At 31.8% G+C, this 13,697-nt stretch overlaps 1 protein-coding gene across 49 annotated transcripts in view; it reads right to left on the bottom strand.

Moving 5' to 3' along the window:
* RIMS1 (regulating synaptic membrane exocytosis 1) overlaps window positions 1-13,697 on the bottom strand; it is a 517,565-nt gene that overhangs the window by 169,290 nt on the left and 334,578 nt on the right. For 2 of the 49 annotated variants that reach the window (XM_063707703.1, XM_063707704.1), the window contains exon 1: window positions 7,580-7,857. The exons of 45 other annotated variants lie outside the window; for them this stretch is intronic. In XM_063707703.1, the coding sequence (XP_063563773.1) occupies window positions 7,580-7,610 (31 nt within the window). In that variant the 5' untranslated portion in view covers window positions 7,611-7,857. Of the gene's footprint in view, window positions 1-7,579; window positions 7,858-13,697 lie in introns of those variants that run through there. 2 more of the 49 variants (XM_055390605.2, XM_055390604.2) reach the window with 2 other exon arrangements.

Genomic DNA, 13,697 nt, shown 5'->3' with positions numbered 1-13,697 from the left:
ATCTGCCCCTCCTAGCCTTAAAGGACAGTCCATACCCAGCCACAACCTGCTATCTAGTGATGCTGGCTAAAATTTTATTCATTGACATGAGGTAAGTACTAAAATATAGTGTCTCTCTTTATACTTTCTGAACTAAATAATATCTTTCAAAATTATTATCTGATCTTTATCTTCTCTCATCAACTAAAAAACATAACATACATTTTTTGGGACACAGTGATGAGTAAATAAATATGAAAAATAACTTTTTCCAAAAGACTGGCTACAAATGACAGAGTATTCAAAAGTTCTAACTTTGTAAATATGTGTTTATGAACCTTTATTTTTGATCTTTTGGCTTAACAATATAATGCTAAAGAAGGCATCTGAGAAAAACTGAAAAAACTTCAATGGAAAGTATCAGTGCTTTCAGTATTTGTATAGGATGAAAGGCCGGAGAAAAATTGGGTAACCTACATGAGAAGAGATATTAGGGAAAGCAGGGGAATAATTCCTGCAGATACAGGAACTATAAACAAAATGCTACATGAAATAATTTTTAATAATATTTAAAATATTCAGGCACTTCAATTCCATACACTTCAATCCATACACTTCAATTTTTTAGGAACTGCTTCCCTTTTCCTTAAATGTTATTTATACAGGTACTACAATAAACATTTTTCAAATATTCATGTAGATTACAGTAGTATATTCTATGCAGGGGTTAATATTACAAATTTCATTAGAAAAAACTATATTCTGTTAAAATTTACTTCACACAGATTCCATAACTCTCTCCAAATCACATACTTTAAAAATGTATACATGGTTTGATGCCAAAAAAGATAAATCTCTATACTCCTACTGGGCCACCTCAGTTAATGGAATATTAGGAAGTCAGAAAAGAACTTTTCTTCTCTTTCATATTTACTGTTTGTAAAAGTTCACATGACTATTCTTAAAGTAGCTCTCTCTTTAGTATTATGACAGCTTGTTCTGAAAGAAAAAATATATTAATAAAATTGAAATTACTACTAACACAAATGTTATAATTCAAAAGGTAATTATTGCAATTTGTAAAACTCTATCCTATAATTTCATATACTTGGTAAAAATGCCCAATGACTTCCTGAATGCTGATTCATTTTGAAATTCTGTGAAAATTAATAGAAACACTGAGATATTTGAAGAGAAAGAAAATTATATTTCCCCCCAAAAGAAAAATTGATCATTAACTCAAAAGCTACCTTAAAAAGTCTTTGAAGTTTAAAAAAATGACAAAAATTCTTTCTACTTTAAACACTTCAAGAAAACGAAAGTTTATTGTATCCCTCAATAACCTGACTTAGGTCTTGAAAACTACTCCTCAGGATTCTTCTCTGGTTCATGCCCCAATTTCTCATATGGCGGTTCAACCCCTTGTTTCGCTCATATTATCCTAAGTAAATCTATTAATATTATAAATCAAATATGAGTAAAACATGGAGTTGAACCACCATATGAGATACATATATTCATGAATATTCGATCTGCAAAAAACTGTTCTTATAGGCAAAGGACCAAAAGCTGATGTTTCTGGGTAAGATTCAATGGTGATACTCAACACACTTTATTCTGAAAACAGTGCTATCAAGCAGTGCTATTCTATGATATATAAGCTTTGTAGAATAATGATGCTGAATGAAGAATCTAATTTAATTGCTTTGGTACTGGATAAATATTACACATAGTCTGTCAGATGATTCCAGTGAGGAGCCAGGACTCATACAGTATCCCGTAATAAAATGGATGCTACAGATATTGCAGCTTAAACAAATTTTATTTTTTCCAACTTTGGCCATACACAGTTTTGTAGCTATCTACTAAATATTGCTAACAAATGTAAATGTAAAAAACACATTCATTATTTTAGCATACAATATTTGTATATATTTTAGTATACAATTATACTCCCTTCATATTCTGAATGGCTTCTAATAGTTTTCTTATCACTAATTTCATCATTACCCATTAAAATATAACACTTTTGCTTAAAGACTTACAAAAAATAAAATCTAAAATCTAAATACTTAGTTGTAAACTACCTTTGTTTCTTCTATCCCTCTAATTACTGTTTGAAAGATATTACTGAACTTTTAAGCACTCTTAATTTGTCTTTATAACTAAGATTTCACTATTATTAACGGAATAAGCAACACTCAACAAAACATGCTCCTAAAATATTCAGTCTAATATTTCATTAACACAAAACATTTTCCTTGATTACTTTTGTAATAGTTGATTAAAGATATTGGCTGCCAGGTGGCATAGCTGCAAAATGATAAATTCATGGTATTTGCTTATGGAGTCAATACAAAAGCACCTTGGTCCTCACAGTCAATAAAACGTCCTAGGAACTAATTCACTATTACCATTAATTTAGAATCAGGAAATATGTCAGCTGCTTGTGTCTATGGAAATGTCTCAAGTTCATAACTAGCCAAGTTCAATGAAGTGTTATAATTTTGAGCATTATTTTTTGTGAGCGATTTTAAAATTTTTATACTATCCCTTGTGAAAAAGTAGGTTATTAATAAACACCCAACTATCAATGCAGAAATAAAAGTCAGCTAAATTACACATGAATTTTCTCTAAAGAGAACCAGTGTTTCCTAAACCCAGGTCATTATGATTAGAGTATGTAACAAGGCATAAACATGTATCTCTATCTCTATAATTTAGAATTGTGTATCTTATGATGTCTAGTGTTAAAGCGCAATGGATTTCAATAAGATAAATCAATGCCAATTAAACAAAAATCCCTTCGAAATAATATACAGGCACGATTGAGCATGTGTATGTTAAAAATATAAAAAAAACCATTCCTCTAATTTCAAATATTAAATATCTATTTAGCAATTTACACGACAGCTCTACTTGACCAAGTGGAATGTGTACCTAATGTGCAGGTAGTAAAGGAAAGCTTATCTGTCCCAAAGCCTTGAAGTATTAGAAAATTTGAACTTCTTGACTATCTCTAGAAGTAATATGCAGCATATTTTTAACATTATTATAATGAATAATAATAAAAGATGGAATTCAAACCAATTCTAAGATTGGCTCACAGCAACTCACAGCAATGAATAGCAATTTCAAATACATACATGTGGTCACCTTCAAAAAGAGATTGTTCTTTCTAGGTATTAATAGAATAGATTTTCATTCAAAAAAATGTAAATTTCACAGACCAAAAATCAGAATTATCCTTCCCAGGTATTTCCTGAACCTCTTAAAATATTTTCCTCTTTTACTTTTTTGAGTCCTCTATAGCAGGATGTGAGTTGGAACTAAATGAAGCATTGAACAAAATATGTTTATTGAATGTTTTTATGCACTGCATACACAAAAAGCCAACTGAGTTCTAAGAATAGGTTTTTAAGTTGAGACAAGGTAAGATATTGACATGTGGACACATACCATGGTCAGCATACGTGAGTTAAATACTGTTTTAGTTACACTGTGATATTAAAAATATAAACATTTTAATATTTTACAGGGATATTCATTTGGGAAACAGTCTCATAGACAAGAGTTAAAATCTGAAGTCTAAGAACTAAGATAAACTCTTAACTCTGGATTAATATACTGAAAATACATTTTGAAATGTTTCTTCATATTTTAGAAGTCTATTTAAGATGTTTCCATGCCTGCAATGGAAGAGTGTGCTTCCACTTACCCTAAATTATACATAATAGAGGAGCTAACTTTGGGATAAATAAGCAATAATTTGCTATACAGCAAAGTCCTAGAAAGTCTAATTTCACCTAACTACAGGTCAGGGATAAGAAATAAATATTATTTAATAGGGCTTATTATCTAGGCATTACAATAAAATGTGAAGATACACTTGTTAAATTTAATCATTAATCATACAATCTATAAAATATTAAAGCGTATTTTATAAATAAATCTATGTGTACTGTTGCAAAATTTACATAAATTATCTTTCACAACTGAATTACTGTCATTCATGATTGAATTATTGTCAAAGTTCCTAGTATAGTGAAAATACTGGTCCTCAAATACTTTTCTGTTAATTTTATTCTAAATTCAGGCCAATATTCACTCCCTGAACATATCTGAAGGCAAATACTGCACAAAATTAGGTAATATAGATTTTTGTCCCTTGAGCTCAAGGCCTAAAGCAGGGCTAGAGGCCTCTTCAGACCACTGGGCTTCAGCAAGAACTTCTTTAACAATTTTAAGTAACTTAAAATCAAATTTCTGGTTTTCATTCCAGGACCAAAAAAAAAAAGGTATAAATCCTTGGGAGAGCTGCATATTATCTCTAGCCATTAGGAGTTTGTTAGTGCCACTGTTTTCTAAATGCATGTTAGAAATTTCAGTTTGGATGGCAGCTATGTTTACCACCAAAGATACTCAACATAAATAACAATCAAAGAAATACAAATCAAAACCACAATGAGATAGCACCTCATACCTGTTAGGATGGCCTATTATAAAAATTTAAAAAGAAGTCAGTGTTGATGAGAATGTGGAGAAATTTTGGAACCTTTCTACATGGCTGATGGGAATGTAATCAGTACAGTCACTATGGAAAACAGTATAAACGTTCCTCAAAAAATTAAAAATAGAACTACCATATGGTCTAGCAATACCACTTCTTATCCAAAGGAATTGAGATCAGAATCTCAAAGATATGTCTGCATTCCCATGTTCACTGCAGCACTATTCACTATAGCCAAGAGGTTGAAACAATGTTCACTGACAAATGAATAAAGAAAACGTGGTATAAACATACAACATAGTATTACTAAGCCTTGAAAAAGAAGGAAATCCTGCCATTTTTGACAACATGGATGAAACTTGAGAACATTGTGCTAAGTGAAATAAGCCAGATAAGAAGGAAAATATTATATGAGGAATATAATGAGGAGTATAAGTAGTATTATATGAGGAATCTAAAATAGTCAAATTCATGGAAACAGAGAATAGAGTGGTGGTTGCTAGCAGATGGGGAACAGGGGAAACGGGGAGGTATAAGTCAAAAGGTACAAAGTTTCAGTAATACGAGATGAATAAACCCTAAAGATTTACTGTATAGAATTGTGTCTAGGGTTAACAGTACTGTGTGTCATACTTAAAAATTTGCTAAGAAGGTAAATCTTAAGTGTTCTTATTACAAAAAAGATAATAATAAACAGGGTGGAAGTTTTGGAGGTGACGGATATGTTTATGGCATAGAATGTGGTGCTAGTTTTATGAGTGGATATTTCTCTCCAAACTCATTAAGTTGTATACAATAAATATGCACAGTTTTTTCTATGTCAAATATATCTCGATGAAGTGGTTTTTAAAAAAAGAAAAATATTTCCCTTTTAAAAGTTCCCCTTTGTTCATAATTGCACTCTGCTTCCATCCTAAAACCAAGAACATCCCCTGTGTCTTTCTCTCTGATATGCAACTTTGATAATTCAGGTAAACTGAAGTATTATTAAGTTGATTCATGTAAATGCATCAATTATTATTTATTAAGTTATTGGTGTGACAAAGATATTTGTATTCAGAAAATATTCGTACTCAATGAAACCTCCGGAGTTGAACTACCCCAGAGAGTGATTAAATATTTGTTTGAAGCCCTGTGGTGCCATCCTTATGTTTTATAATTTTAGGACACAGGCAAGGAAACTCAGTAGCTGGTCCAGGAAAGGGAAACTTTATTAACATATTTGGTAGAGGCAGTACTTTTTCTGGTTGTATGTATAGTTTGTTGAATTTGAGAGCAAACTTTTGGGATGCAAACACCACCGTGACACAACTCTACAAACCAGTTATATGGAACTCAGAATCAAAATTTCTGGCTGAATCATGAGCTCAGTCATTCGACTCAGAAGATAACTCTCATAGAACCCCTCTTTCTTCTAAGGGTAGAATGAGATAATGTGCACGAAACTGCATTATAACTATAGAGCACCACAGAAATCCACATTGTCAGAGTATAAAAATGTATACTAAAAACATTTTGCATTTTTATATAATTATAAGCATTTCTGTCAATTCTAATAGCACGTACAAACTAAGAAAAATATATTTTTCTACCCAGCAGTTTACTTATTCGAAATCTTGAGTAATCACAAAACTTCATTATGTTTTAATTTCTCCATCAACATTATATGCTAATATTTATAATCATATTCATATAACACTTATAAAATCAGCGATTATGCAGTAAAAAGAACTTTGTACTCCGAGTTGGAGACTTGTGACTAATCCTAAATCTGCCATATTAGGTGCATTCTCTTGATAATATCTCCTCATCTCTATTAACCTTGTCCTCTTTTACAGAATAAGAATAGTGCCTTTCCTCACAAACACTTCATGAGGATTAACTGAGATATGTCAGTATTGTGAATTGTAAAGGAGTTTAGAAATACAGCTTAATGTCTCATTACACACTTGAGATGAAGAATATGAAATCATGGTGTTAGAGATCAGACTTACAGTTAATTAGTGATTGTAACCAAAATATATGTAATATCTGTAATCTTTGCAAAACATGCTTTGAAATGGGCTTAGAAAAATGCTGAAGTCCTGTTGTTTGTAAAAATTATTAATTGGCCAGACTGTTCAAGATATCCCTAACAATGTTGCCTTGAAGCCAGCTTTTATTATACCTTAAAAATTATTTAGTAGACATTAGATGTAAAATATATTTTAATATTTATTTTCTAATAGGTTGTAAGCTTCCTAACTTCCGGTAATTCATTTTTTTAGTTTATATTCCTTTAAAAATTATCTAAACAATAACAGGATTGATGGTAGTAAGAAAATAACTATTGTAATTTTAAACATGAAATAGGGTCACCGTAGATAATGGGGCTTTGAGAAAACAGAAAACATTGTGGGTTTGCTTTGAAAAGGGTAATCGATATTGAGAAATTAAAACAAATTGGAGACAGTAAACATCAGTCATCGGATTAATTCTTCCTAGTTTTAAAAGTTATGTACATTTATATAAATTTAGATTTTGAGATCACATGAAGCTTTGGGGTCCAGAAACATTCCCAAAACACCATGATGTTCAATGCCATCTTTCTTACCTCTACATTGGCCTGGTGCTACAATGCCTTAGATAAATTTTATAAATTAAAATTCCGGAAAACTTGAACAACAAACACACAAACACATACACACACATGCATGCGCACACAACTTTGTGCCTTAGGATTATAAAATAAGAATGTGGTCATGGTCTTCAAGAAATCTAGACCATACTGTATTATCTGTATTAAATGACAATGAAAATGTATCTGAAGAAAAGTCTTCAAGGTCATTGATAATGGCCAAAATGCTTTCCACACATAACAGTTTGGAGAAGAATAAATTTCATGTGTAAATATGACCTGAGGCCTAATAACTGAGAAATTTCTCTCCCAGAATCTAAATATAGAATATTAAGGTAACCTGGATAACAAATCACAAAATTGACAATCTTAGGGATACTTGTTTTGTTTCAACACAATGACTCTTCATAAATAAGAATTTGGGAAGTGCTGTACAGCAGAAGGAAATATTTTACTGCAACTTTCCAACTGACCAGGCTTCCACATTGACACTGAGTATTCCATTCACGTGGGAGAACAGGTTGTCAAGTGCAAAGTCTCGGAATAACCAGCCAGGAAACCCTGTGGAAAAAATTGGGGTTTATTTGTTTTCATTGTTTGGGGACTGGATGTTAACCATAGGTTTAAGAAATTGTTGTGCTGGGCAAGTTCACAGCAAAGACATTACAAGAACAAACTCTACACATAAATATCTTTGATAAAGGAAAATGTTAGTCCTTATCCAGACCCAGGCAACACTAGCAAAACAGCATTAAGTTGAAATAATATTCTGAATGTCAAATCAATTTTTACCTGCCTCTATATCCCAAAGACAAGGAAATAAAAAATGTAAAGATGGATACATGCTTTTAGTGATATAAATGAAAATAGTAAAATGATAATAAAGATGAATTTTAAGGATATACAGAACAAAACAGAAGTAATTATGTGGGACTGATACTTCTTATTTTAAAATATACTATTAATCTACAAAAAAGTAGAAAAGTTTATAGTGTAGCAAATAGTGGGTAATATAAACAAGTTTTGACACCAGAGATCCCTCAAGTGACTATGAATAGTTTGTTTTTGCCTTTCTTTTCTGTTTTATTCTACTTATTTTTTGGTTTGTTTGTTTTTATTTTGGCTATGCAAACAAATAATTTATAGATACATTAAAGGACTTTATTTTTAAGTTGGAAATTCTTTGACTGGCAGTGGAAAATCACCAGACACAGAAGTTTGGAGAACATTTTATTTTATGCCTTGGCATTGTTTTTGAGAAAACTTCTAGATAGCCATATTAATAAAACTCCAAAACTACAGCTATAGGAAATCAGGTTGCAAAACATTGCAGTCACTGGTCTAAATCTCTGACTCAATGAAAAAGTGGTCAAGCTTTATAAAGTCACGTTCTTTCAACTGTACTCCAACTCCATGTGACAGAAGTAAATAATTTAAATAAGATAAACCACAAAAAATGAGGATAAAGAAGCAATATCAACAAATCCATACAGATTGTATATACATTTTTCATTAAAAAGCAAACTACGTTAATGTTGGGCAAAGACTAACTTATTGACTCAAGAAAGGAATTATCTTCCAGGGGTCCTAAATATTTGACTGAATAAACAGTTTTAAATCTATATTTCCAATATAATTATTTAAAAATATCTTCATGTTGGAACTGTTACTTTAAAAAATACGTAAGCCTCACTGACCTAGACTAAAATTGTTCAACACTGGTTTCTTGGCTTTGTCACAGATGCAAGAGAATCCAATTCCCAGATTTACTGGCTGTTTAAATACATGACTTCACAATAATTAGCTGCATGGAACTACCTGCAAGTACACTATAGAGAGTTTATCCTTGAAGATACTGCCCTACAAATTTTTGAAATATATACAGAAGTCTTTGTGAGGGCTATGTGGTAAATCAATTTATATTTTCTAAAACAAAACTACGAATTAATTCACACCATCAAACAACCATGCACCTGGAACACACTATATTTCTAGACAGTCCCTCTCCCCTCACTGCCCCTACAGTTCCTTTTATTGTACTGTCCTTTATCATTACTATATCAGGTTGTTTACTATATGGATCATGATGATGATGATTCTCATATGGATCATGCTGCTTCTGCTCCTGCTGATAATCTCCTCTATGAAATAACAGAAAAGAAACTTTCTTGTGGTGTTGGTATCAGGAATAATTAGTGTGCACTTATGCAACTGGCTTTTTTTTTTTTTTTTTTTGAGACGGAGTCTCGCTCTGTCGCCCAGGCTGGAGTGCAGTGGCGTGATCTCGGCCCACTGAAAGCTCCGCCTCCCAGGTTCATTCCATTCTCCTGCCTCAGCCTCTTGAGTAACTGGGACTACAGGTGCCCACCACCACGCCTGGCTAATTTTTTTTGTATTTTTAGTATAGACAGAGTTTCACCGTGTTAGCCAGGATGGTCTCGATTTCCTGACCTCGTGATCCACCCGCCTCAGCCTCCCAAAGTGCTGGGATTACAGGTGTGAGCCACCGCGCCTGGCCTGCAACTGGCTTATTTTGTGTTAAAGATGTTGTGCATTTGTAATGAATGACACTCTTTTGTGTTGGGATATTTGTGATTAAATATGCAGCCTAATTTTCTACCCTTATTTCCCCTTACTGATCTTTTCTATGTATTTTAAATTTATTTCACTTGGCTACATTTTTACATTTTCGCAGCTACTGTAAATCACTTTTGATATTAAAATAGGCTTTAAAATGATATTAACACAGCAATTAAAATCTGACTAAATGATATGTACACAATATAATTTAGTATATTTATTGTAACTCTATTTTCATTAAAATGCAGTTTTCCCTCCTTCAAACTCAAAATAACTTTGATTCAACAGAAAACAACAAAATGGAACTGATGTGCAGGTATTACTTTACAGTAAATAGCAAGTTATCTTAATTTATTTGAGAGTCTTGCCAAAGGATGGGAAGTAAGTGAAAAGGTCTTCTCATCTGGCAAAAAGCAATAGAACAAAATCTGAGCTCCTAGACTTTATTCCTAGAAAAACACATTAGCATCTCGCTCATAACTTTATAGCCACAATAATACAAGAGTTTCTTTGGTATTCAACCCCACAAAACCATTAAAGATGCACACTGTAAATGGGAAAATGGTTTGTTCAAACAAGCACATTGACAGCAATAATTATTAACAAGAAAGTGGGCAGGGAAACCTAAACAAACAAATACACAAAAACAAACAAATCAGCTAAGAGTCTATGTGCCCTCAACACTGTGATACTGTGTGTAGCTCTATGAACATAATTGTGTTAAAGAGTGCATGAACAGTTATATATGAAAACAACTGGATTAAAGGGCAAAACACTGATGTTAAAACAATATCCATTAGGCAACAACTAAAAATATTACAGCATGTAAATTTTTATAAAAACAAGGATGAAATCCCTTTATAGCCCTCCTAATTAAAAACAAAGGTTGGTAAATTATAATTCTGATGAGATAAACTTTAATTAAAACAATGTAAACAAATAGCAATAATCATAACAATAAGCTGGTTGGCAAATATCTGGCACATCGAAAAACTCAGCTGTAAATAAGAAGAGATCAGAAGCTAAGTTTTTACAATTAAGTCATTATTTATCAACACAACAAAACGCAGAAACATACAGCAACTGTTTATTAAATATTGCTTTTGATTAATCATGAATTTAATTTAAAGATTAAATGCATTGTAAATAATAACTCTTATCCCTTTGCATGTTCTATTTCCTGATATTTTTTGAATGCAGTACAAAAAAACGGAAAAGATCAAGTGCTCTTTGCATAATACTCCCCACACAGAGTAGCTGAATTGTCTTTTAAAGATTCTTAAATCAATGTCTTTTAAGAAAGAGCAAACCAAGTGAACAAAACTATCTTTTTAGAGAATTATGTAACTGAATTAAATTGTGAAATTAAGAGACATTAGGTCAAAAAAATAAAATTGCGAACCATTAGCATTGATAAACTATTCAATAACACTAAATCTGAAAATTAAAATTACCATTTGAAAGATTACATTTATAAAAATTAAATTGAATATTATTTCAGTAATGTTAAAAAGTCAATTTTTCATATTTTATAATTTTTTATAAATCCATAACAAAACGTTCCCAATTGAGACATAAGGTGACATCACTCACAAAGACAGTAAATATGTTTAACTCAGTTCTGTCGATAAAAATGTGCACATTGAAGATTGACCTAATAATATCACCAATCTTAACAATATAAAATCATTCTATTTCACCTAATTTCTGTACAAACCAACCCAAATGCTAGCTAAAATATCTTATTGATCACAGCAGGATTGAGCTGGAGAAATATAGAATCCATGAGAAATACCAAATTATAGTAATTATAATAATCTCAGTATTAAGAAAAAATATCATAGCTTAATTTTATCTTTTATAAAACAAGGCATCATGTTATACACAGGTATACTATAAATAAAACTAAAGGCTGATCTCCATTTCAAAATAAAAGAGCCAGTCAATAGCACCTCCTAAACTCAACCTCAGTTTCTTTTTAACTGGCAAGACCATAAGTAGCATTTAGCTTATAAATAAAATGTTTATTATTCACGTTTGAAATATATTTGTAAAGAATTTGTGATAATTATTGCAACTGTATTCTAATGGCTTAGCTTTCAAATGAGAAACTCATTACTACCCTAGGCTAGCCATTTTGCATTATTTACAGTTGAAAGGGACTAAAAACACTGAAAAACATCTTATTGGCATTTATAATTTCCATTATTACCAAGAAGTTCTATGGTTCTATTTGTTTCCCAAAGTGATGTACTAATAGTTTTAATGAGAAAAAAAAATCACACACACACACACACACACACACACTCACCCCAGATCTTTGGGCCTACCATAATCTCTGACATAATTATCACTGTATCACATTTTAGATCACACATATGGATGTGTACTTAGTTCACAAGTATGCAAACTGTATCCATTGCAGTTTAGCTTTGTTAAACCATCCAGGAAATCTGTGGAGAATAAAGATATTACGTTTAAAGACTCTATATAGCAAATTCAAAGGGGACAGCTTCAAGCAAAAACTTCAGAAAGACTATTCTTGTTACAAACCACATGTTTCTTACCAATACTCAAAGGGTCTTTCAGATTAAATAGATGTTTTAGAGCCCCTTATTCTGTGCTTAATTTTTCCATCACTTTTATGTCTTAATTGAATAGCTCTGATTACAGTAAAATCTCATAATAACAAACCTTACATAGAGATCTCTATAACTAAATGTCTGCCTAAAACAAAACTAGCCTCTGAAATCAAGAAATCACAATGTATTTGTCAAAGAAGCCTATTGTCAAGAGAAACCTAGTCTCTGTCAAGCCATTCTAAACAGAAACAAGCTCAATGAATTTGCAGTCATTCCTAATGTCTTTGCTTATGCCAATGATCTGTCTAATCATCACATATTTATCTTTTGGAGATTTAAGCTTTGGGTGTATTTGTTTATGATATAAAATGGCAGAGCCAATGAAAACACCAACTAGTAACTAAGGTTTTTTTTGTTTTGTTTTGTTTTTTTAGCAAGAGCAATTTGAAGCTGGTCTTGAGTTTATTCACTAACCATAGATGAGAAGTGGTGTACCTTTGTGTAGGCAGGACTTTTTCTACCACTGAATGTCAAGTACTTCTTTGTTGTGACTTTTAAGGAAAGGATTATAAACCTGAGTTATGCAAGTCCTTTCACATGGTCCATAATTACATTTAGGAGATCCACACACTCTTTTAAATTGCAAGTAAAATTTTGTGTGCAAAAGTATTTTTTCCCTCAAGAGTCCATTGCTTCCTTTATTTCTCAAAGGCCTCTGATCTCTCTCCAAATTAAGAACAAATGGTTAAAGGGACTAAAGGAATGAGTGACCCTGAGTAGGGTATTATGATATGGACTTGTTGCTTTACCTTTAGCTCCCAGAATTATCCTCTCTTGCAGGTCCTCAGCCTCAGCAGTACGCTTTCATTAAGATCACTATTTAAGCCAGGCACTTAGGAAATCAAAAAACCATACTCAGAGAAAATGAGCTTTGTGAGTACATATAGAGAGCAAGGGAACTCACCTCAAAAAGCACTTTCATGACCTATCAACACTCCAATGAATTATATTTTTCAAAAGCCTTTAATATAGAATAGGCAAGAGAAATATCACACAGAAATGTACTAACATCTCTTCTCTGATGAATACCTTAGACAATTTCAGATATATGCTAAATAGGAAAATATAGAAAATATAATAACAAACTTTATATAATCTAAATAAGTGATTACAGAACATAATCCTGAAATAAAAGTAAAAAAAAATTTAAGTGGATAAAAAAGTTGTTGCAATTTGAACCTACTCAGAAGAACAAGTTTCAAGGGCTAAGCATTCTCTAGAGAGAAAAACAACAAACATTGCAGGGCTAACAGCCTCTTGTAACAAAAACAAACAAACAAAAACCCTCAAAGCTATTTATAAGCCTAAAATATAAGACAGATATTATAGTATTGAAATACATTTGTTAAAACTCACCAGTCATTATATC

Source organism: Gorilla gorilla, chromosome 5 (assembly GCF_029281585.2).
Source record: "Gorilla gorilla gorilla isolate KB3781 chromosome 5, NHGRI_mGorGor1-v2.1_pri, whole genome shotgun sequence".
NCBI classification, from domain to species: domain Eukaryota; kingdom Metazoa; phylum Chordata; class Mammalia; order Primates; family Hominidae; genus Gorilla; species Gorilla gorilla.
This window is presented reverse-complemented; position numbering and strand designations above follow the sequence as displayed.